The sequence below is a fragment of the Apus apus genome, chromosome 7 (genome assembly GCF_020740795.1).
Source record: "Apus apus isolate bApuApu2 chromosome 7, bApuApu2.pri.cur, whole genome shotgun sequence".
Taxonomy (NCBI): Eukaryota; Metazoa; Chordata; class Aves; order Apodiformes; family Apodidae; genus Apus; species Apus apus.
In genome coordinates, this window is record NC_067288.1 from 30,422,024 (window position 1) to 30,446,188 (window position 24,165).

The following is a 24,165-nucleotide window of genomic DNA, read 5'->3' on the forward strand; positions in this document are numbered from 1 at the left end:
GGGTGTCGGGGCGGAGGGGTCACGGTAAAGGAGGGAGGAACGGGGCGGGGGGGGCCGGGGGGGTCGTGGGGGGGCGGTGATGGGGAGGAACGGGGCGGGGGGGCCGGGGGGGTCGTGGGGGGGCGGTGAGGAGGGAGGAAAGGGGCGGGGGGCGTCACGGAGCGGGGGGGGGGGGGGGCACGGTAAAGGGGGGGCACGGTGCGCGGGGGGTGTCGGTACGGGAGGGGTCACGGTGCGGGGGGGGGAAACGGTGAAGTGTGGGGGGAACGGTGAAGGGGGGGCGGTGTGGGGGGACACGGTACGGGGGGAGGAAGGGGCCGGGGGGGGGGGTGACGGGGCGGGAGGGGACGGAGCAGGGGTGGGGGGGGGCCGGTATGGGGGGACGCGGTACGGGGGGAGTCATGTTGCGGGGGGAGGGTCGGTAGGGGTTGGGATCACGGTGCGGGGGGGGGGGCATGGTGCGGGGGGGGGCACGGTGCGGAGGTTGGGACAGGGATCGGGCAGGGGGGCATGGCGCAGGGGTCTGTCGAGGGGCATCGAGGCATTTCATGGGGGGGTTTGGCACAGGGTGGATCGCACAGGGGTCTGGGGTGGGGGGGCATGGCATAGTATAGGGGGTCTGGCACGGGGGGGCTTCACACCGGGGGGGTCACACGGCATGGAACGGGGGTCTGGCACGGGGGGGGGTTGAATATGGGGGGTGTACAGGGATCTGGTATGGGGGGGCTTCGCACAGGGGTCCGGTTGTGGGGGCACACACAGGGGTCTGGCACAGCGGGGGGATTGTGCAGAGGTCTGGGGGGGGGGGACACTGCACAGAGGAGTGGCATGGGGGGAGGCAGGGGGAGCAATTCATGGGGTGAGGGCACAGGGGGTCCTGTGCAGGGGGGTGGCACTGGGGGGCATTGCACAGGGACACGTCACCAGGTAGGGGTCACTGCAGGGACAAGGGGACACATGCTCCAAACACGCTGCAGCACGTCCCCTTTTCCAGGTGGGGGGCCAGGGGGCTCCCCTCCCTGCAGCAGAAGTGGGGTGGGGGCACAGGCTTGGGGGGCACAGAGCTGGGGAGGAGGTGCAGACCCCCACTGTCACCAGCAGGGCAGGGTGTGAGGACCAGCCCCCGGGTGGGGTTGTTGTCCTTGGGTGACCCCAGTGCCCAGGATTTTGGCACGAGGCCTCTCCCTGTCAGAGATTAAATCTTCCCCTCCCCTTGGGCCACCTTCTGCCGAGTGGAAAAACCCCAAAATCTGGCAGCTCTGAGGGGGAAAAAAAAAAAAAATACCACCACCCCTTAGGTTGGGTGTGGGGGTGTCGGGGTGAGCTCGGCCACTTGGGGGTCATTCCTGGTGGGAAGAGATGAGGCAGCTGCTGGATTTCTTTGGCCCTTGGGGTTTGCAGAGGAAACTACCCCTTTTTGAGATCTCTGTTCCCAGTTATCCCCAGACCTGCCTGGGCAGGGCCAACCCCTGCAGCTACCAGCCCCAAACGGGGTGTCGTGGCCCCGCGGGCCTGGCAAGCCCCTGCGAGCCCCTGCCCTTGCAGGGGGGGGGGAGCAAACTCTTGGCTCAAACACTTCCTTGATTTTTGTTTCCCCTGGCCCCCGGGGGCAGCAGGGCCTGTTCCCTGGCACGGCAGGAAGGACAAACTGACTTTAAAGCCCAGGAGCAACTTCCCCGTGTCTCAGATGACCTTTGGGCCCAGCCAAATAACACAACCAGAAAAGCTTTATCCTTGGCATCACCTTCCTCACCCCCGTCCGTCCCTTATCGAGGAAACATTTACTCCTCTGCCATCAGAGAGGAACCGAATCCCACCCAGACTCAGGCAATTCCCGTCCCGCTGGCATGTCCATCCCTTCCCGGTGGCACTGGTGACCCCGTGGTGATGGACACAGCCCTGCAGACCCCTGCGGGCCCCGTGAGGGGTGTGGGGAAGCACCCGTGGGTGCTGCTGCTGCACAAATGCCACCACGGCGGGTGTCAAGTCACATCGTTTGGACCCTCTGGGGGAAGGGGTTTGGTCGGCAGACGGTGACACAGGGAGAAGGGGACGTCCCCGGTGCCTGCCACAGGGCCTCACACCCCTAATGTCCCCATATTCCCCTTATTCTCCATACCCCCCCCCGTGTCCCTCTTGCCCCCATGTCCCCTGTGTCCCCCTTGCCAAGCACAACTCTGGGTATGACACAAGCACTTCGCTTTGGGCAGCAGAACCAGTTCTGGCCCAACCTTTCCTTCCTGCCCAACGCAGAGATCCCTGGCCAGCAGCGAGCCCACCACAGATAACAACCGTTACATTAATCTGCTTTGATCTTCATCTCACTTGGCCACCAGCCCAGCCAGGGTTTCCTCCCCAAACTGGTGATGACTCTGGGGCAGCATCCCCATCCCCAGGGGTGTCAGAGACCCCCAGGGGACGGGGCAGGAGGAGGTCGGTGACACAGAGGAGGTGGCAGGACCCGGTGGAGACGTCTTGGCATCCAGCAAGGAAGTTTCTGCCAGATGTGAAACGTGACCAAAAGTCACGTTAGAGCCGAGGAGGAGAGAGGTGAACCCTGTGCTCCCCCAGCCGTGCTCGTGGCTGCTCGGATTCAGGGCTGGCAGGTGCCCCCAAAACATGGGTGCTGCTGGGGGAGAAGGGGTGCCAGTGTGGGATGTGTCTCAAGCAGCCTGAGGGGCAGGAGGAAGCCCTGAGGGGGACAGGGACAAGTGACCCCAGCCCAGGGCTGGACACAACGAGTGTGCAGAGGGGCTGCAATCCCCCCGGGACCCTCCTTGGGGCTCAGCCCCCCCGTTGGGGCTCGGTGCCCTCCACCCCAGCACCCCCCCCCAAAGCAGCAGAAAAACACACTCGCTGCACGAGAGCCCCCTGAAAATGCTTTTTGATCCATTAATACAAATACTTCCACTACACAGGGCATGGAAGACACCTCTAACACCCCAAAACTTCCATTCCCCCCAAGTTCCCCCCCCCCGGTGTATAACCATACACACAGATGTGTTATATATGGGACTGTATACGTTATTGAGCAAGCACCCAGCGAGGCCTCCCCTGTCCCCCTCCCCCAGGCTGTCATGCTCTTGCTTTCACCCCTCCTTCCCTTTCCCCCCGAAAAAAAATTGCTGTGGAGCCGGCAAAAGCCAGAGCAGCCACTGGCAAGGGAAGGGGCTTCCCTGTCCCGGGAGGGGAGCAAAATTCTGGTCCCATTGCCTCCGGTGCGGTATTTCCTGTGGTCTGGTGAGGTTAACACTGTGCTTGAGGTTAACTCTTCACCCGACGTGAGAAGGGAAGGAGGGTTTGGGAGCGGGGGTGGGACGGGTTGCAGCGGGGCAGCCTCAGCCCCTTCTGCTCCCCCATCCCAGGGAACCGCAGCATCCCGGGATGAGCTGGGCACCAGCACCAGCACCCACGGGGAGCACAAGCTCTGTTCTCAAGGAGTTGTTTTTGTCACTCTCTGGCACCGGGAGAAAAACGCTCCTCGGCTGACGGAGCCTCTGCTGCCTTCCGACGTGATCCTAAAAAAACCCCAGACTTGAATTTTCCAGGGTGACTCCAAAATCCTGTAAGGATTGGAAAAGCCCCCACCCCCACCTACCCCAGCCCGGGGCTGCTCCTTTAAGGGCTGCTGGGTTTCCCCATGGACTGACTCAGACTGGAAACTCTCATTTCTTCTCGCAGATATCTGGGTCACCCTCAGTCGCTGCTGCTCCTCGCCGCGCTCAGCAGCCCCGCCGGGGCTCTGCATGTCCTGAGGACGGGCAAGGTAAGGACCCCTCTGCTCTCTGCCCACCCCCCTCGTTTTAAAGCCCCCCAAGTGCCCCCAGCTCCCGTTTCTCCCACCGTTAATGGGCGTCGGGGCACGGGGAAAGAGTTGGGGTGGTTGGGGCTTGAACAGCCGGGGCGGCTCTTACCTCCTCAGCCCTTCATCAGCACCAACGGACCAGGAGGCTCCTGAGCGGGGCTGAGACCAAAGAGCAGCATCCCTCCACAAGGGGTCTGTCACATCCCTCCCGGCTTTGCATTTGGCAAAAAAAAAAAGCCTGTAAATTGGAATAAAAACACCAACGTGAGCGATGGTTCAGAGCCCACGGTCCCGCCCTAGAGCTGGCAGCTGGGCAGCTTCATTGTATTTTCACCTCTTTTCATGAACCATGAGATTTTTGTCTTGTTTTAATTCCCCTCCCCCGTTTGTTCTAACTTGCAGAAGGCTTGCAGGCAACCTGGGAGGCCTTCAAGTTCTCTTAGTAGGTCAGGTAATAGGAAGGTTCTTGAAATTTGACTCATGGTGAATACTTGAGAAGCCCCTAAAGAAACCAGGCCAACTCACACGGCAGGAGAAGCACCAAAACGTGTAGCTGGTGGCCTGGTTTGGGTTGAAAAATGTCATTTTAGAGCTTTTATGGTGGACTCTGGTCCCTCGAGGGAAAGCTCACCAGGTCTGACACCAGTCTTTGTATCAGATCATTTTAATTATTTGGTTAATTATGGTAAATTATTTCAAATATTTATTTAAATATGTAAATATGGCTGAATTGCTTTAATTATAGGGTTATTTTAAATATATGTAATTAAAAAGAAAACCCTGGAGGCTTTGCTGGGTGCTCAGCACCGTGCACGTGTGGGTGTGTGAGGCCATGGTGAGGGTCTGCTCAGCACCCACCCCCAATGGGCAGTGGGAGCAGCAGCCCAGAGGCTCCACAGAGGGGCTCAGGGTGTGGGGGGCTTGTGAGGTATCACCCCACCTGCAAGGGGGCTCAGATCTGCTGTGCAAGGTGGTGGGAAAGATATCATGGAAAGAGGAGAAGTTCCTGTCCCAGTAAACCCTGTCTGGTCATCTCTGAGTATGGCCAGGGATGGAGACTCCCGGATAACCCCTCAGGGCAGCTGGTCCTGTGCTTGGTCACCCTTAGAGTGCATTTTCTTAACTTTAACTGCAACTTCCTGCTTTTTAATGTGACCCTCTGAGCAGAGCTGAGAGGGCTCTGGGTCCCTCATCTCTACCCCCTGCTTCAGACACCAGACACCCCTGAGTCCTCCCCTCTCCAGACTGGGCAGCCCCCAGCCCTTCGTCACACCTCAGGTGCTCCAGACCCTCAGGCAACTTTCCAGCCTTTGCTGGCCCCACTCCAGGCCAGTCCATGTCTCTCCTGCCCTTGGGGGAGCCCAGCCCTGGAGCCAGAGCCCCAGATCTGCCCCCCAGGGCTGGACAGAGGGGCAGGATGAAGACAAGCAGCATCCCCTGTGCTCCTTCAGCCTCTCCGAGGGAGGCTCTGGGGCTGCTCAGGATTGATTTACCTTTTGCAAATCCACTCTGTCCTCTCCCATCATCCTTCGTGTCTCAGGAACTGGTTTCCAGCAGGGCTTGCTCCATCACCTGCCCAGGGGTGAGGATGAGGCCATCCAACCTGTGGGTTAGCAAAACTTCATGAACATTTTTGTCCGTGTAAGGAAAGGATTGGAGAAACTTCACAGAGGTGAAAACTAAGAGTAGTGTCACCAGAGGTGGAAGCTTAAGAGAAAGTGGTCTTGGGGCTGCTCACAGGGGCTGGACATGGAGCTCTGCTGGTGTTACTCACATGCCCACAGGCTTGTTCCCCTGGTCTTCCACTGCATAGCCCAGCCTGCTCCCAGATCCCCAAGTAAACCCTCACCATGTGTCCCCAGTGCCACCTCCAGGGTGGTCCCTGAGAGAAGAGAAGGCTCCAGGGAGACCTTAGAGCACCTTCCAGGGCCTGAAGGGGCTCCAGGAAAGCTGGGGAGGGAGTTGGGACAAGGGCAGGGAGGGATGGGATGAGGGGGAAGAGTTTCCAGCTGAAAGAGGGGAGATGGAGATGAGATCTGAGGGAGAAATTCTTTGCTGTGAGGCTGGTGAGACCCTGGCCCAGGTTGCCCAGGGAAGCTGTGGCTGCCCCATCCCTGGCAGTGTTGAAGGGCAGGTTGGATGGGGCTTGGAGCAACCTGGGCTGGTGGGAGGTGTCCCTGCCCATGCAGGGGTGGGACTGGATGAGCTTTAAGGTCCCTTCCCAACCCAACCTAGTCTGGGATTCTGTGATTCCAAGGAGAGGACAGACCCAGCTGTGCCCAGCAGTGGTGTGGCCAGTGGGACATCTCACACCTTTCCTCCCCCAGACTATGCCACGCTCAGGGAGCGGCTGCAGCCCAGGCCATGGTGGGGTCCAGAGAGGCCTTGGTGCTCCACGTCCTGCTCTGCTGCCTGTCTGGAGGTAAGTGGCTGCGTGGCACTGCCACCATGGCCACCACAGCATCACCCTCGCTGACCACTGGAGAAAACACCCTGGCCCTGCTGGGGAATTGGAGCTGGAGTGGGAAAATGATAATGCTATAGCTATGGGTTTTGGGAGGAGCACTTGAGGTGGGGGGGAGAGTGGCCCCCTCTCCAGGCTGTGGGTTGTCTCCCTGCACTCACTGAGGTGACCTAAATTGGGTGAAACTGGTGGTTTCCTCCATGGGGGGAGGAGTCACCGCGTGGCTGCTGAGAACTGGGGGGGGCGTTATCCCCATCCCCGGGGGAAGGAAGGAAAGGGGCCACGGGGGGGCACCAGGGTCCTGCTGTGCTGCTGCCTTCGTCCCAGCAAAGCATCCCCCCATCCTGCGGGGGGACAGCCACCCAGAGCCACCCTGACCCGGCAGGTATTGCTGCAGGTGGGGCCAACATCAAGTGCTCAGGGCAGGTCTGGATCGAGCCCGCTCCGGTGGTGCCGATGGGCTCCAACATCTCCATCAACTGCCTCTCCACCCTCGGCTGCCCCCGCGCCCGGTTCAGCATCCTCCTCAACCTCAGCCAGGCTGAGGGTGCCCTGCACCCCATCAACAGCAGCACCGTCCAGCTCCGCCTGCCCCGTTTCCAGATGCCCTTTGGGACCGTCACCTGCTTCGCCCGCTGCCCCAACAGCGCCAGGCAACACCTGGTGTGTGGCACCCACGTCTGGGCGGGCTGTGAGTACCACCCCCCCGCCCTGGAACAGAAAGCCCAGGGATTTTTCCTCCCCTCTTCCCGGCCTCCCGCCTGCAAGACTTGGGCGTTAAACCCGGGGGCTGGGCCCGCAGGGTGGACCTGGCGCTCGGGGCTGCCGCTGGCCCAGCCCGCGCCGCATCGCCTCGCACCCCCACCTGATGTTTCCTACACTGCAGCGTCCCGGGGGGGCGGGAGGGGAGGGGTGTGTGTGTTGCAGCAGCCTGGGGGGTTGCAGTGCCCTGGGTGCCGTGCCTGACCTTGCCTCTGCAGACCCCCCGGACCCCCCCAGCGACCTGCGGTGCAGCATCGGCGAGGGCTCGGGGCGCCTGGCGTGCCGCTGGGACACGGGGAGAGCCACCCTGCTCCCCACCAGCTACAGCCTCCACCTGCGCAGGTAGGGCCCCCCCGGGGCTGGCATAACTCTGCGGCCAGGCCTGGCAGGAAGTCTGTGCCCCGCCCGGAGCAGAAATGGGCTATTTCGAACAAGCCGCAAAGGTTTGCTCGGCGGGGCCGGGGCTGGCGCTGCCGCCGTGTTTCCATCCAGCTGCCTGGGAGGCTGCAAACACCGGGAAACGCCTCAGGATTTCAGTCCCCTGCTGGCTGGGGTTGGAAGGGACCTTACAGGTCACCTGGCTCCAGCCCCCTGCCGCGGGCAGGGACCCCCCGCCAGACGCTGTGAACCTTGCAGGAGATCAGGAGCGCTGGGCTGAAGCGCCGGCGGCTGGAGGGAAGCGGCTGCACAGACACCCCTCGCCCTCGGCCGTGATGGGAGGGGAGATTTCTTAACGGCTCGGGCCGTTTTGGCTGTTTAAGCAGGCAAAGAAACGAGCACAACCGGCGGGAGCCCGGCCCGGGCGTGGCGGCCGCAGAGCGGGGGCTGCTCCGCCCGCTCGCGCTTCCGAGCGCTCACGCCTGCCTGGCTCCTGCAGCCCACGCGTGGGGCCGCGGGGTTCAGCTCTGCGGGCCCGGCCCGCAGCCCCGCAGCCCCCTCGCCAAGCGACGGGGTGCACGGACAGCGGGGGGCACCAAACCCGACCCCGGCACTGGAAGGCCGGCAGGGAGCAGAGGCTGGGGGCTGGAGGGGAGGTGCCCCAGCCCGCCCTGCTCCCGCCCACGGCTGGCAGCAAAGCCCCCCCCAGGCTTTCACATTAATCTGACTCAATTATTGGTCACGTCACATCCCATCAGAGCTGGCTAGGAGGCAGCGCGTGCCCGGGTGGCCAAGGGGCCACCAGCATCCTGGCTGTGTCACCACAGGGTGGGCAGCAGGAGCAGGGCAGGGATCGTGCCCCCGTGCTGGGCACTGCTGAGGCTGCTCCTCGAGTCCTGGGGGCAGGGCAGGGCCCCTCAGGACAAGCAGGACATGGAGGGGCTGGAGCGTGTCCAGAGAAGGGCAAGGGAGCTGGGGAAGGGGCTGGAGCACAAGTCCTAGAGGAGCAGCTGAGGGAGCTGGGGGTGTCCAGCCTGGAGACCAGGAGGTGAGGGGAGACCTGCTGGCTCTGCAGCTGCCTGAGAGGAGGTTGGAGCCAGGGGGGTCGGGCTCTGCTCCCCAGGAACAAGGGATGGGACAAGAGGGAACGGCCTCAAGTTGTGCCAGGGGAGGTTGAGGTTGGATCTTGGGAACAATTTCTGCATGGAAAGGGTTGTCAGGCCCTGGCCAGGCTGCCCAGGGCAGGGGGGAGTCTCTGGAAGGATTTCCAAGCCCTGTAGATGTGGTGCTGAGGGACATGGGTTAGTGCTGGGAGTTAGTTGGGACTTGATGGTCCTAAAGTTCTTTTTCAACCAAAGAAATTCCTTGATTCCATGATTCTGTAACTGAGAAAGTACCCTTCCAACAGCCAAACCTCAGATTCCCCCCAGAAAGATCAAAGGCAACAAATTCCTAGTTCCCTTTAGGAGTGGCAAACTCTGGCTGTGGAGACGACGGTGGCCCAGCCTCAAGCTGTGACCCCTTGAGAGCTGGTGATGCTGGGGTGGGCTCTGACTGGGGATGTCTTCTCCTTTCTAGGATGGGGATGGCAGAGGAGGAAGAGGAGGTGGAGGTCTTCCCTGCGGACTCTCCGGTGCTGCTGAGCTCACTGCGTGGCGGGGACAACTACTGGGTGTGGGTGCAGGCCACCAACACGCTGGGCACTGCCCGCTCAGCCCCACGGCACCTCCACCTGCAGGATCTCGGTGCGTCCACCCACCCCCCCCCCGTGCCAGGGGCCACGCAATGCCACGCACACCAGGATGTCACCCCGGGGACACGGAGTGGTGTGGCTCACCTGGGCTGTCCTGGCTCTTCCCGCAGTGGTACCTGCTCTGCCCTTGGTGGCCGGCGCCGAGACGACGGAGACGTGGCCTCCCACCACCACCATCCTCTGGAGGAGGCAGACACTGCTGGAGAACGTGCACTGTGAGGAGCGACACAAAGCCACGGGGGCCCTGAAGTGGCATGTGAGATGGCTTGGGACCACCCTCCCCCAAAACCTGCCCCCCATGCAGACCCATGAGGGGAGGTTTCGATTTAGATCATCTTCAAGGTCTTTTCCAACCAAAATGATTCTATGTGCTCTGGGAGGACCTTGCCCATTCCCATAGACAAGGAGGGCAGTGACCACCGCGTGCTCCTGCTCTGCTTGAGGGCCTGGGGGGGGGTCCCACATGCCCCCCAGCACCCTGCTTCCCTTGCAGGTGGAGGTGTGGGATGGTCCAGAGCAGCAGGGACCCCGCCGGCGGCAGGACCTGCAGAGTGACACCCAGTACGTGTTCCAGGTGCGGTGCCGGCTCAGCCCTGCCCACAGCCCCTGGAGCTCCTGGAGCCCCCCCTTTCTCTACACCACCCCCGAGGCAGGTAAGCTCAGCCCCACTGCCTTTCCCACCAGCCCATCACCTTCCTGAGATGTTCCACAGGGACCCGGCCCAAGCCCTGGACACCACGTGGCTCCAGTTAGCCAGCCACACACACATGGGTGGTGTGAATGTGGCGTGGGTGCCTGCACATCCCCATGGGCCTGTAGACCACTGTTGGCCAGGGTCAGGCATGGTGCTGTGGCCACCACACCATCGTCCCCACCTTGCAGCCGAGGGCTGAGAACTGCCTCAAACTCATCTCATGTCCCCCAAGCACTCCTGGCCGTGCCACAGGCTGCAGGTCATGGTGAATTTGACAGATTCCTGAGGCTGCTGCAGGAGGAGGTGGAGAAGAGACCAGGGGGGTTTGGTGGGTGTGAGGTTTTTTCCATCCAGGGAAGAAAGGCAAGACACGCTTCTCCACCTTCAGCGGCTTGCTGCAAGGGAGCACCCCTTGGCAACCAGCCCGGGGGGGGGTCCCCAGCCACCTGAGGCTTTCTGCAAGGGCTGTGTGCGGGTGGGAGCCCCACCAGGCGTGGGTGGGAGCAGGCGGGCTGCTGCCTCTTCAGATGCTCACCCCACGTCCCACGCGCTTCCTCCCGCAGCCCCCAGCAGGGCACCCGAGGTCTGGCGGCGCCTGGGCCCGGCCTTCCCCAACGGCAGCCACGAGCTGACGGTCTTGATCAAGGTAGAGTGGCTCTCCTGCAGCTTCCCAGAGGTTCTGCTTGGCTCCTCCACAAGAACATCACCTACCGAAGGGCAGCAACAGGAGGGCAAGAGCCCTTTGACCAGAGAGGTGGGGGGAGGTAGAGCCAAAAGTGATAGGAGAAAGGGGAAACGGTCTCAGGTTGCACCAGGAGAGGTTTAGGTTGGATCTTGAGAGCAATTCCCTCCTGGAAAGGGTTGTCAGGCCCTGGCTCAGGCTGCCCAATGGGATCTCCAAGCCCTGTGGGTGTGGTGCTGAGGGACAAGGGGCAGTGGTGACCTTGGCAGGGCTGGGGGAACAGTGGGACTGGATTGTCTTAAAGTTCTTTTCCAACCCAAACCAAACCATGATTCTATGATGGGACCCCAACATGTCCTTGGAGCAAAATCCCTCCATACTTGCAAAAATCTGTTCCTTGTCCAGCCAAGGGGACATCTGTCCTGCAGCTGTCCCCTCCAGGCTGCCTTGTCTCTCTGTTGGCAGCCCCTGAGACCCCAGGATGCCCGTGGGAGGATCCTGGGCTACACTGTGGCCACCAAGAGCCTTGCTGGAAGGCTGACCCTCTGCAACACCTCCAGCACAGTGTGCCGTGTCCTGGTGCCACCAGGAGTCCGTGTCCTCCACGTCACTGCTTACAACTCCAGAGGGGCCTCCAGCCCTGCCAGCATCCCCCTGGGTTGGGGCTCCAGCAGCCAGGAAGGTAAGATCTTCCAAGGGGGAGGGGTTTCAAGCTGAAAGAGGGGAGAGGGAGATGAGATATGAGGAGGAAACTCTTTGCTGTGAGGGTGGTGAGACCCTGGCCCAGGCTGCCCAGGGAAGCTGTGGCTGCCCCATCCCTGGCAGTGTTGAAGGGCAGGTTGGATGGGGCTTGGAGCAGCCTGGGCTGGTGGGAGGTGTCCCTGCCCATGGCAGCTCTCAGCTTCTGAAGGCCTCAGGAACAAGCTTAAAAATGAAGGTATCCATCCTGCAGCAGCTGCTCTTCTGCCCCCTGCTCCCCAGACAGCTCCTGCAAGGACTCTGCTGGGCCCTTGCAACCAAAAAGGGAGGAAAAAACCTCCTTCCAGGGCCACCTCAGGGTCCCTGCACCACAGGTTGTGGCTTCCCCCACAACCACTGTTCTATTTTTGAACAACATCTCGTGTGATGAGCAGCAGGAGGGGAAAGTCCCGTGCAAAGGGAGGACAAAATACGTGACTGAAAAGAAACTGAAGAGAAATAAGGTGGAGAGAAGAGTTCCTCGGGGCTCTTGATAGCTACCAGAACCTGCAGCCCTCTTGGGAGCAGGGACAGGGAAAGCCTTTCAGACAAGAGGTGACAAAACTGAAGATGTGCTTTGGTCATGTCTGTGAGCACAGATAGATATATACATATATATCTATATATACATATAGATATATATATACACACACAATAGGTTTAGACCTACATAAATAGATTCCCATATAAAAAATAGATTTATAGACAATATGTTTTCCTATTAAAACACACAACAATAGAGCTAGGTAAGAGGTACAGACACTATCCAGCTCCGTGGTGGATGTAAAGCTTCATCAAAAGACATAAAATAGAGATGGTTTTTATATAATTTTTAAAATATAAAAATATATCTGCATATATATTTTTATATATGAAATATTTAGTTAATATTATGTATTTTTAAGATATCTGTTTGTGTGTGTATATATCTATCTATAAATGCACCACTTTGTAGCATTTCTTGTTCCCTCTTCAGCCTTTAAACCCTTCCAGGACCCAGCAGACACTGCTCTGTGGGGCCAGGTTGGGGTGACACCCCCCCCCCCCCCCTTGCCATGTCTCCCCACAGAGTTCCCAGCCCCGGTGGCTGTGGAGGTGAAGGCTGAGAATGGGAGCAGGGTCAGGGTGTCCTGGCAGCCCCCACCCCACCCAGGGAGGTCCCCACTCTGGTTCATCGTGGAGTGGGTCTCCAGCACCCAGCACAGCTGGGAGGAGCAGTATTTTTGGAAGAAGGTCCCTTACCAGGAAACACACACATACATCCAAGGTAAGAGGTTGAAGGAGGGGATTGTCTCCCTCTGCTCCACCTCGGTGAGACCCCTGTGCAGGGCTGGGCCCAGCTCTAGGGTTCCCAAGACAAGAAGGACATGGAGCTGTTGGAGAGAGTCCAGAGGAGGCCACAGACATGATGGGAGGGCTGGAGCAGCTCTGCTCTGGAGACAGGCTGGGAGAGTTGGGGTGTTCAGCCTGGAGAAGAGAAGGCTCCAGGGAGACCTTAGAGCACCTTCCAGTGCCTGAAGGGGCTCCAGGAAAGCTGGGGAGGGACTTGGGACAAGGGCAGGGAGGGATGGGAGCAGGGGGAAGGGTTTCCAGCTGAAGAGGGAGCTGGAGATGAGATGTGAGGGAGAAATTCTGTGCTGTGAGGGTGGGGAGAGCCTGGCCCAGGTTGCCCAGGGAAGCTGTGGCTGCCCCATCCCTGGCAGTGTTGAAGGGCAGGTTGGATGGGGCTTGGAGCAGCCTGGGCTGGTGGGAGGTGTCCCTGCCCATGCAGGGGGTTGGGACTAGATGGTCTTTAAGGTCCTTCCCAAGCCAAACCAGTCTGGGAGTCTGTAGGCTATTCCATGAGTCCTTTCCCTATTTGATGCAATTCCCCAGGACATTAGCAAGCCAAAATCCATCCTAAAGGCAGAGTTTCATTTGAAATTGGGCCCCTGTGCACTTACTTTTGGAGAGTGGGACCATGCAGAGCCCTTGGGGAAAAGTGAAGCAATAGGAGACACGGGTGGTCAGTGGGGTTTGGTCCACCAGGTGAAGGCCACCAGATAGGAGAATGAAGTGACAAGCTAGCTGGCAGGCAGGGAAGCCACACCAGGTCCAGGGACACCTGCCCAAGCACAAGAGATGCAGGTGTGCAGATAAAGGATGCAGAGACAAGACACAACACCTGATGCACCAAGGCTGAGCACTCCCTGTACCCTGAGGGACAAGCCTGTGGGTCCTCACCAGTGCACTCTGAACATCTCAGGACCTACCCTGCTCCATTCCTGCTTCCCTCCTCACTGCTGGTGTTTGTTGGGTTTGGGGTGCTTCTTTGCCAGCCCCTGACCAGGCTCTTGCCCTTCCACGTGTTTTTGGGAACAGCTGCTGCCGTGGCTTTCCCCAGGGGGTGCAGCAGGCTCAGACCTGGGGACCCCCCCACCTCCACCTGCTATCACAGCTCAGCAACAGGCCCTTGGGCCAGCCTGGAGTTTGAGGCAGCTGAGAAACACATGGTAAAGGTAAATCTCACCTCTTCCTGGCAGAGGCAGCAGCAGGAGGGCACGTCAACGTGTCGGTGTACATCATCTACCCCGGGGGAGTCAGCAAACCAAGCTCCAGCCAAGGTAAGCCCAGATGGGGGGGAGAAGTTGCTGCTACCTGCAAAGGAGACAGATTGGTAGAATTACTTGGTCTTAGAAAGAAGATGATGGAAAAGCAGGGCTCTAGATGGAAACCACTGGGCTGCAAGACATGAAAATAGAGAGGTTTATTAAGCACCTCTATGAAAGCCTCCTCCTGCTGGTCTCTGCTCCCAAGCACAGGTCTGATGCACATGAGAACCACCCCTTGCTTCACAAGATACACCCCATGGAGTCAATCTCCCTTTTAGGGGGTAGAAAGGACAAAGTTGCACATTTGATAATAAAATGTAATAGATAAACCAAAGCATCAAAACCCACTTCTGCAGGGACCAACTGGCCAGGCTGCAGCCTGCCCTTTCTTACCTGGAAACTGTTCTAGATAAGAGCATGGACTAAATGACTGAAGGCCCGGGACTGACCTTAAATAGAGCCCCTGGGCAAGGGGGTGGGTGGGAGCCCCAGGTGAGGCTGGTCAGGGCCATCAAGACCTGTTAGAGAGCCCTGACAGAACTGGCTGGAGCTGCAGGCAATGGTACCACCTGGGGAGGTCATCACTTCACCAGCCCATCAAATCATCACATCCCAGACTGGGCTGGACCTTAAAGCTCATCCAGTCCCACCCCCTGCATGGGCAGGGACACCTCCCACCAGCCCAGGTTGCTCCAAGCCCCATCCAACCTTGGACACTTCCAGGGGCAGCCACCTCTTCTACATTTTAGATGGGTTGTTTGAAGCTGCTCAGATACTTGCCCTGTGATAAACCAGATCAGTGTTTCTCCTTGGCACCCTCATGGCTTTGAGAAGAGCAGTTATTCAATATTATTTTTCCCCCAAGAAGTGGAAGCAAATATTCCTGATGGGTTGATTGTGGGTGTTCCCTGCTCCAGCCCTGGCTGTTTGGTGTTACCCTCACAGATACCCTGAAAGCCTGAGGCACTGGGCAGGTGGGGCTTTGGGCACCTCCTGCTCTGGTGACATGAATTTCCAGGCTCCTGACCTTCAAATGGGCTCACACCCCAGCTGCAGGTCTCCATCTGCATGGGCAGAGGGAGACCCGGGCATCACGAGGAGGATGCTCCAACTTCTGCCCCAACAAACAGCTGAGAAATGTGTTAAGGCCTTAAAAACAGAGACTCAGTGGGTGCACAGACCCTTTCAACAGAGTTTGGGGGATCATGGGGGAGGTTCCACCACGTGGCAGCAGAGAACTGGTGGCTGTGAGGAGCTTTGCTGCCAAAGCAGCACAACCCATGGCTGACACCCCTGGGAAAGTCCTCCAGCTTGACCCCACGGTTGAACCTGGCTCTTCATATTCCTGATTCAGCTTGAGCCTCTCCCAAACTCTACTTCTGTAGAAGCAATAGTGTCATGGATCGGTTAAGGAGAAGAGATCCCAAGGGAATTGGTGAATTTGGCCAGGAAGACAGTGTGCTGCTGATTTTAGCAAAAATGGGCTTCTTGCCATGGCAGGGCCTTCAGCTCCAGAGCTTCCCTCAGCACACAGCCAGATACTGCCAGAAAACAATTGATAAATGAACAGGTAACAATCATGAAAAGGGATGTACAGCTCCTCAGGAAGACCCAGTCCTGCTGACAGGTGGGGAGGGGAGTGATGTGTGTGGGAGATGGTTCGTAACGGGTGCTATGAGCTCGTCAACATCTCATTTAACTGGGTCTCTGAGATTGTGTTGGGTCCAGCCAGAGCTGGAGCTACTAATTACTTCAAGGGGTTTCATTTTTCTCATTATACCATCATATATTTTTCTAAATATCAACCAAAGAAAAATAAGCCATAGCTTTATGTCCCCTGCTGTCCTCTAAATGAGGCTAAGGACACTTTTTTCCCCCCTCTCTCTGTTTCAGTCCCTTCAGAGGACCTGCTCCTGGGCAGCACCTACAGTGAGATCTCCCATGGTAAGAAGGTGGTAGCTCAGACTTGGTAAGCCAGACTTTCTCCTTGACCAGCAGTGGAAATTTTAGCTCCTTTACACTGGTCAGGGCCAGAAAAGCAACTTTTCCCTTGGTGGGGACACGAGCCACAGGGCTGGAAAGGCTGCAGAGCTCCTGGGGATGAGCAGCACCCACATGATGCAGGCCTGAGGCTTTGCTTTCTGGAGATACTTGGAATATAATGAGGAGGTGATACAGGAGAGAATATAAGGAGAATATAAAGAGGAGATAAGAGAACAAGGAAAATATAAGATAATGTCAACGTGCAGCAGACCAGTGGTTGACCATTTCAACCCTGCAGTTCAAACTGGAAGCTCATTGAAGCAATTCCCACCATTTTCCTACCTTTGGTGAGGCTCTGGTTTGCACATCTGCTGGGAAGGGTCCTGCTCTGGCCCCTTGTGATCCTTCAACCAAAAGCAAACCCAGCGTCAGCTGAAGAACTCCTCTTGGTGTTGCTGGGGGGTGAGGCTGCCTTGGAAATGGGTGAAGAGGGTGACCACACTTCTCCAAGATCCTTGGCTTGGGGATGGGGAGGTGAGAGGCTGCAGGGACACCCCCCCCCCCGTGCTCTGGTCCCACCACCCGTGTGGCAGCACTTTTGGGTTTGCTTTTCTTCTGGCTTTGCTTCATCAGCTGAGGAGCCAAAGGGCAAGTGAAACACTGCCAGCTGCCCTGGCCAGGCTGGTGGCAGGTGGGATCCTGGAGCAGGGGCCACCCAACAGACCTATTCCCTCTCTGTCCTTTTTCAGACAGTGACTCCAGAGTTTTCCTGGGACTGGGCATCACAGTGGTCACATTATCAGTTGCTTTCGTAATTCTGATGGTTAAAAAGTCAGCCAGAAAAAGGTATTGCTTCCTTCACAGTTTCGTTTCCTTATTTCCAGCTCCTGCTTTTCTTCCAGAATATTTTACAATTAACCCCAGAAACCTGCTCTTACTAAGGACAACCACATGGCAATGTGAGAAGCCACCTGTGTGCTCTGCAGGGAGGCAGAGACCAACAAACCAAGTAACCCTCACTCCTCTGCCAAGGCCAGACCTAGGGGCACATGACATCTTCTTACCCAGGGACAAGGGGTGGGCAGAGAGAGGAAAGCCCCAGGCTCTGGAGAGAAGCTTTGTCTTAGGACTTGTTTCTCCCAGTTTTGCAAACTTCTCTTGTTGGTGATTTCCATTCCTGCAGCAGCTTTGGCTGTAGAAGAACCAACGTGTGTTCCTGCTGGGTTTGGTTTCATCCTCTCAGGGCACACATGCTCCTCTTCTGGCTCATCCACATGGCTTGGTCCTCCCCCCCCCAGTTTAGCAGCAATTTCACTTAAGGACAAGTTCTACATGAAGGCTTTAACTGGAATAATTCCAGAACCAAAGGCAGAGAAGTAAGGGTGAAAGATGAAGAGCTGGAGTTTGAACAGGGAAACCCACCCAGAGGGGATAAAGCTGGGGCTGCTGAGGGATGGATGAGCTCTGTGTGTCCCCTCCTGCCAGGGGACAGGCTCCTCCTGCATGAACAAGTGACCAATAAAGCACACTAACATTTTGGGGGGGGTCTTTTTTCTCTTTGGTGAAGAATCAAGTCCACGGCTGTGGTGCTGTTGCCAAAATGGCTCTTTGAAGACTTTCCCCACATGGAAAACAGCAACGTGGTCAAGTCACTCCAGGTAACAGCACCATTATCTCCCAGTCTCTTCCCTTAGACTAAAGCTCACTCTGGAGCTGTGAGAAACATGGATGGGAAGAGGATTAAGCTCTAAGGGGCCAGGAACTGATCTGGAATAGTTCCCCAGGCGTCTGGCTGGTGCATGGGAGCCCAGCTTAGCTGAGATCTTTGAACCTTGCTTCACTACAGACTCAACCTAGTGGCCACAGTTGGCTCAAGATGCCCTTGATGTGTGTGCAGAAACATGGGGACAAATACAGCTGCTCCCTGTCTTCTCTTGTCCACCTTGCTGTGGTCTCCTTCATGGGAGGGATTAGATGAGACACATGGGAAGAGATGAAGACAAATCACTGCCCCATTTCTTCCTTGGGATGCCCTGATGATACCTCTCCCATCAGTAAAATTTGCCAGTTTCTTACTACATTAATCATCATTATTTTTTCCCAGGAAAAGTGTGACTCCATGAGCAGCAGTTTCCATGAGCCATTTCTGGACACCAGCGACCCCACGGTTATGGAAATTGAGGAGGTGCCAGCACGTGAGGATCAGAAGGAGGTGCCCACCAGAAGGAAGCCCAGCAGAGAGGTCCCTGAGGACAGGGAGCATGCAGGAAGCCCACAGCCTGTCTCCATCCTGGCCCCTGAGCTGATCAGTGACTACAAACCTCAGGTGTCCAACGGGAACCTGCTGGGGTACGTGGCTGCCAATGTTTACCAAGCACAGGCCCCTGCAGCCCTCCCAGAACCAGAGACCAGCATCTTCTTCAGAGACTACACGAGCCCTGTGGCCCACCTGTGGGATGGGGAGGCTGGGGGCCACCACGTCGGCCTGCTGGAGAAGATCAACCTCATCTTAAACAACAGCCAGAGCGGGCAGAGCCCCACGTTGGGCTCAGCCTGGGGGGGACACGGTTCCCTCCTGGAGAACCCGTGGGGACCCGGGCCAGCCAGCGATGGGCAGGAGCAAACCTTGGTCTCTGATGAGCTGCTCTCCTGCCTGAGAGCCATGAACGGGGTAGTGGTGGAGGGACAGCCCTGCTTTCCACACAGCATCAGGGGGTTGTTTTGAGAGAAACTGGAGCTTTGTGTTTCAGAACCCCCCAGCAGGGGCCGTGTCAGCCTTTGGGAGTGCCAGCAGCAGGACTGCAGCAAGAAGTTCTTCACCAGCTGCAAAGTTCTTGTGGCTGCCTGGAGTACCCTGGGCAGTAAATCACAACTTGAAACTCACCTCATATTGTCACCAGCAGAAACCCATAGAACTCGGATGCCCTTAGGAATGGCAGCAGGAAGCAGGGGATTTTTGGAGGATGCTCTATGCTCCAGGGACTATCCAAACCCACTCTCTTGTTAAATGCTGGGAGCACGTCATCCCTGGAGCTGGTTGCAGTTAAGATGGATATAATGATTCTATCGATGGATATGATGATCCTGTAGACATCCTGACTGTCTTGGGGATCCAGGTGGATTTAAAGCCTCAGAACTGGTCACTGAGCAGGTACTTCCCTTGGGGTGAGGGATGGATCATCTTCCAGCAGCTTGCTGGCACCTCAGCCTTGCTGCATAATGCAGGACAGGGCACAGTACTAAAGCATCTGTTGGGCACCTGGTGGGGAATTTGGATTTTCTGACGTCCAGAAAATGAAGCACTGGAGCCTCCTCCCTGCTGAGCAGTCGTGGCATCATTTACAGGTTTTCTCAGGAATTACAAAATGTTCCCAAAGCAAGCAGAAACCCCCTGGAACTGTGAGCGGTTGGATTCCTCATCTGTTCCTGGGTCCTCCACACCCGTTTGTGGAGACACTCCCAGGAGCAGAGGTGTAAAAGATGCCTGTGAGGCTCCATGAAATGCCTGGGTGCTTGATGCTCCCCACGGGGTCTGCTCTGTCTCACCTCCCCCAGCCTCAGCTGTCCCAGCACAGACCGGTCCTGCTCCGGTGGAGGTGACACCACGTGGGGCAGGTGCTGGGACAGGGCCTGGAGCTGTTGCAAATCAGCCTTGTTGTGCACTCCTGGATCCTCTCACACCACCACCGCTCTGCGCTGGACCTGTTGTTGCCTTCCAGCAACCCAAGAGATCCATCACTTGACTTGACGTGGTGGCAGTGACCAGGCAGGACGGGGTGGGACCCTTCTTGAGAAGCAGCAAACTGGTTCCCAGCCAGACGTGTCACTCTGACCTTCCAGGGAGCCTAAAATTAGCGAGTGCTGCCTGTGCAGGAAGGAAACTGCAGAACAGCCACGTCCTGTTGGCAGCCCAAGGTGAGGTGGGGAAGGTGCTGGGTTTGGGGTTTTTTCCATGTCCACATCCTGAGGCTCGTGCTGCCTGTGTCACCACCACTACCCAACCACCTGGGCTAAACTGCTCATCTTGCCCAAAACCAAAGCTAAAAGCCTGGGCTGACCTGGGAATTTCCAGCCCTGCCAGCTGGCTCCAGAATGGACATCTGCAGATCCATCTGTGGCTGGAGGAGCCCAGCTCCTCTGTTGCTCAGCAGCTCCCAGCTCTCCCCATGCCCCTGAGCTTCAGCAGGAGCAAAGCTCTTCTCCTGGGGGACAAGGGGGATATTAAATCTTTGTATGGATGCATCTGGTGAATACAGACTGGTACTGGAAAAAATGGAAAGAGGAAGTCACAAATGTATGTATATTTAGAGTCACAGAATCATTCTGGTTAGAAAAGACCTTTGAGATCATCAAGTCCAACCACTACCCCAGCACTACAAGAATATATATATATATATATTCCAAGGGAACTATTCTGTTCTAATATACAATATATTTCCCCCTCTCCTTCCCTTCTAACCCACTTGGATAGTGCTTGTATGTACCAAGGGTTAAAAAGAGGTGTCAGACCTGGCCTGGGATGGGTCCCCATGACACTCACCTCCTGCAGTGAATGATCCAAGGGTCAATTCACCACCGTGTCCTTGGTTCCAGGTTTCTCCTCGCCAGATGTGCTCTTCATTCTGCTGTTGGGATCCTCACCTGGAGACAACCCTTGAACATCTGGATGGCCCAACATTTGAAATCAAACCACGATGGCATTTTATTCTCCCTCTCTCAAGTCTCACATGCTCTCTAATTCTTGACAACAGTGTTTTCTAAACCTTTGCCTAAGTTTGGTCACGTTCTTGGCAGCCATCTCTCCTGCCAGCCTTTTCCCTGGGGGGTTGGTCCCTCAGTGAGTCCCACAGATTGTCCAGCTTCATTGCAACGAGGGTCACACGCCTTGGAGAGACACCAGGGAAGGATGTGCTGAGGAACATCTCTGCCCAAAAAGTATCCAGCTCCTGTGTAACTCTGCCCCCACCTGTGTGAGAGTGTAAATTCACCTGCACATTGTTCCACAGGAGTGAAATCTGTGTGTCTTTCCTGTGTGAGATTTGATTTTCATGCTGCGTGAGTAACACGGAGGAAGTGGTTGGTGTCAAAGTCATGGGGGGGAGGCTTGCACAAGGTGGGCTATTTTTGGTGTGCAGAAGTGGTGGCCCCACATCCCCTGAGGTAAAGGAGTGGAGAGCCCGTGTCCCTGGAGCTTGGTGTCCCTGTCCCCCAGGCAGGGACAGCCAGTGGCCCACAGGGATGTCCCTCCCCAGCCTGGGGACCAGCTCCACGAGAGGAGCACTGCTGCAGGCCAGCAGCTGCCTGCCCACCTGAGTGAGATGTCCTGAAGTGCCAAAGCAGAACAGCTCGTGGCCCCCAAAGAGGCACCAGGACGCGTCTCATCCCTGTTTACAACCTCAATAAAAAGGATTGTTTTACAAATAAGCTCCACGTGTGATGAGTTCTGCATTGAAGGGGCACCAGCAATTGGTGCAGCTGCTCTGCCCCCACCACCCTGCTTTTCCCAGGAGGACAGAGCACTGACCCTGCTTTAGTGTCTCAGGCACCAGAGAGCTGGGCTTTAGTCTCAGCTTAGTCATGGACTGGATGTGTGAGCTCCACCGTGCAGCTTGGCCTCCATTTCTCATGGCAGAATCATCAAATTATGGAACTGTTTTAACTGGAAAAGACCTTTGGGATCATCAAGTCCAACTGTTCACCCACGGAGCCTGGACAGTAACAGTTACTACCTCTGGTGAAGCCTCAGGATCGAACGTCCCACGCACTGATAACATTTGGTAGCAGGAACAGCCCAAGAATATGGAGGAAATATAAATGTTTTCTGAATAATCTGGTGCTGCTTATTTTAATTCTCCACGTGCAGTCGCCAGATCACCCCGCTCTGAAAGGCTGCCCTGCTTTTGGTCATCAGGAAACTGTGGAAGAGATTTAGTGGCAGATAAATGCGCTGCGGGGACTAAAACGGGATGAAAAACGTTGATGTTTGGCAAAGCTAAATAACACCAGCAGAGCTCCGGGGCTTTCTGGATGCAGAGAAAAGCATCCAAGCTCAGGCTGTGACCAACACTTGCAGAGAAGCTGCAGAGAAATGCCTGAGAAGCTGCAGAGAAGTGCCTGGATCAGCAAGAGGGGCCTGAGGATGTGGCAGTGGCAAAGTGACAGCGGGGGGAACGGCCACACAGCAGAGGTGGGAATACTCATTGAAAACGGTGCTGTTGGGTATGGCCTCTTCATCCCTGGGCCTTCAGGAGGGCCACAGGATCACAGTCACCGTCACAGAGTGGTGGGGGCTGGAAAGGAGCTCTGGAGATCATCTAGTCCAACCCCGCTGTGCCAGAGCAGGATCCCCTAGAGCAGATCCCACAGGAACACAGCCAGATGGGGCTGGAATGTCTCCAGGGATGGAGACTCCACAGCCTCCCTGGGCAGCTTGTCCCAGGGCTCTGTTACCCTCAGAGTCAAGAAGGATTTTCTCATATTCAGGTTCAACCTCCTGTGCTCCAGTTCATGCCCACTGCCCCTTGTCCTGTCCCTGGACACCCCTGAGCAGAGTCTGGCCCCATCCTCCTGACACCCCTGTAGATATTGATCAGCACTGATCAGATCCCCCCTCAGCCTCCTCCTCTCCAGCTGAACAGCCCCAGCTCTCCCAGGCAGATGCTCCAGTCTCTTTGGCATCTCAGTGGCCTGTGCTGGACTCTCCCCAGTAGCTCCTTGTCCTTCTGGAACTGGGGAGCCCAGACCTGCACCCAGTGCTCCAGGGAGGTCTCCCCAGGGCAGAAAGAGGGGGAGGAGAACCTCCCTGACCTGGTGGCCATGCTCTTCTTAATGGCCTCTTGGCAAGGAGGACCCATTCTCAGAGAGCTGTGAGGTCAGTTCTTTAAGGGGGACGATGAGGGGTTGTTCAGGGCTAGAAGGGCTGAGCGCAACAGCAGAAAATGAAATCAAACCCACCTTTGGTCGCAGAGGATGTGAGAAGCAAGGCTGTGGTTTGTGTCCTGCTGGGCTTCACTGAACATCAGCTTCACAGCACCAAACCCCATCAACACGTCCCTTGCGGAGCAGCGGGAGCAGGGCTGGGGTAAAAGATCAAAGCAAGTACTGAACATCACGAACAGAAAATATCAGAGTGGCTTGTTGAAGGAGATTTCAGGATTGCTGCTTGCCAAGCCAGCCAAGGCTTTCCTGGACAGAGGGGAATTCGTCTGGCCGCCAAAAATATTAGGAAGCCCCATGATTCTTGCCCTCCTCAAGGCTGCAGCCAGGTTTTGGATGTTCTCCCAGGCTCTGGCATGGGTTTCTGAGCCCCCAGCAAGTAAGCCCAGCCCTGTGGGGCTCTCACCACCTTGCTGCTGGTGACTCACCACCATCCCCTCACAGTTCTTCTCGCTCAAGGTTATTTTCTACAGCCTGACAAAACCAGAGAGTGTAAGTGCTGCACCTGCTGATTTCACTTTCGAGTTTGAATTCCCTTTGCTCCAGTGATACTTTTAACATCAGCACTTGTCTCTTTTCTGCCTGGGCTCCAGCCTTCTTCTGTCATCATCTTTAACTTCCTCTCATTCCAGTTAAAATAGTTGGGAAAGAGGCTGATTTGCACCACTTGGAACTGCTGACATTTTTAGATGGCTTTTTTTTTCTTTACAAAGCCAATGGACACAATGGCTGAAAAAACCCTTCCTGCTCTTCTGTTCTGTTTGTCTCCTTTTCTGTGCATCTTTTTGATCCCAGACAAATGATTTCATCTGTCACTTCCAGAGGCTGAATTTCATTCCATCACCTACATCCATCTTATTTTCACGAAGGAAACTCCATGTTCTTTACTCTTTTTCCTTACTCCAGCAGTGATCGTGGCAGGAGGGTGGGTGGAAGCAGAAAGCATCCTGACCTGGGCATGCTGAGCGCTGATGGAGAGTCCTCCAGCCTTGTGCCAGTGGGAGCTCAGCAGACAGAAGGTCCCCGTTCCTGATGTCCCACAGGTGAGAGGAGCTCTTGGGTTCACAGGCTGCTGGAGCAGCTTCTCTCCTGCCTGCAGCACCAGGTGTGGGGCTTGGGCAGCACAGCTTTGCGGGGGGTTTTGCTACAACCACTGGAAGCACTTCGATGCAGCCTCTTCTTGTGCCCTCCTCTGCTTGCAGGGTGGGAACTGGCCACTGCCATCACCACCACCATCACACCTTCTTCTGCAGATGCTGCTGGTGCTTTCCCCAGCCTCCCAGACACCTCCTCCTCTCGGAGAACTGATGACTCTGTACTTTCCTTGACATCAACCCCTGCCTGGCAGAGCAGGGAGGTTGGCACAACGTCCTCTCAGC

At 56.8% G+C, this 24,165-nt stretch overlaps 2 protein-coding genes and 1 long non-coding RNA gene across 14 annotated transcripts in view; 2 read left to right on the forward strand and 1 right to left on the reverse strand.

The window, feature by feature from the left end:
- Nucleotides 1-24,165, forward strand: part of MIER1 (MIER1 transcriptional regulator) — a 98,535-nt gene that overhangs the window by 52,597 nt on the left and 21,773 nt on the right. The window contains exon 14 of one of the 8 annotated variants that reach the window (XR_007890093.1): nt 12,942-13,015. The exons of 4 other annotated variants lie outside the window; for them this stretch is intronic. The gene's annotated coding sequence lies outside the window, so the exon portion shown is untranslated. Of the gene's footprint in view, nt 1-5,888; nt 5,981-11,376; nt 11,414-12,941; nt 13,016-24,165 lie in introns of those variants that run through there. 3 more of the 8 variants (XR_007890090.1, XR_007890087.1, XR_007890092.1) reach the window with 3 other exon arrangements.
- Nucleotides 2,869-9,336, reverse strand: LOC127387334 (uncharacterized). The gene is made up of 5 exons (XR_007890097.1): nt 9,247-9,336; nt 5,299-5,408; nt 3,915-4,043; nt 3,599-3,751; nt 2,869-3,518 (listed from the first exon to the last, which is right to left on the reverse strand). It is a non-coding gene; the product is annotated as an uncharacterized LOC127387334 (long non-coding RNA).
- Nucleotides 3,469-24,121, forward strand: IL23R (interleukin 23 receptor). 5 transcript variants are annotated; one of them, XR_007890085.1, is made up of 18 exons: nt 3,469-3,565; nt 3,682-3,766; nt 6,133-6,227; nt 6,655-6,960; nt 7,250-7,373; nt 8,988-9,154; nt 9,273-9,418; nt 9,656-9,815; nt 10,420-10,502; nt 11,004-11,220; nt 12,346-12,543; nt 13,799-13,879; nt 15,761-15,811; nt 16,600-16,696; nt 17,418-17,508; nt 17,955-19,765; nt 23,693-23,829; nt 24,040-24,121. XR_007890085.1 is itself a non-coding variant. In XM_051625504.1 (16 exons), the coding sequence occupies exons 3-16, from the start codon at nt 6,170-6,172 to the stop codon at nt 18,573-18,575; spliced, it is 2,400 nt and encodes a 799-aa protein (XP_051481464.1). In that variant the 5' UTR covers nt 3,469-3,565; nt 3,682-3,766; nt 6,133-6,169; the 3' UTR covers nt 18,576-21,462. The 5 variants fall into 5 exon arrangements, 3 of the variants coding, with proteins under 3 accessions (XP_051481464.1, XP_051481466.1, XP_051481465.1); XR_007890084.1 differs by lacking the exons at nt 23,693-23,829; nt 24,040-24,121 and adding an exon at nt 20,444-21,462; XM_051625504.1 differs by lacking the exons at nt 23,693-23,829; nt 24,040-24,121 and having other exon boundaries at nt 17,955-21,462.

Coding starts and splice junctions, on each gene's coding strand:
- IL23R (XM_051625504.1), top strand. CDS start 6,170: ATGGTGGGGTCCAGAGAGGCCTTGGTGCTCCACGTCCTGCTCTGCTGC. Junction 13,880..15,760: donor CAAACCAAGCTCCAGCCAAG/GTAAGCCCAGAT, acceptor TCTCTGTTTCAG/TCCCTTCAGAGGACCTGCTC. Junction 15,812..16,599: donor CTACAGTGAGATCTCCCATG/GTAAGAAGGTGG, acceptor GTCCTTTTTCAG/ACAGTGACTCCAGAGTTTTC.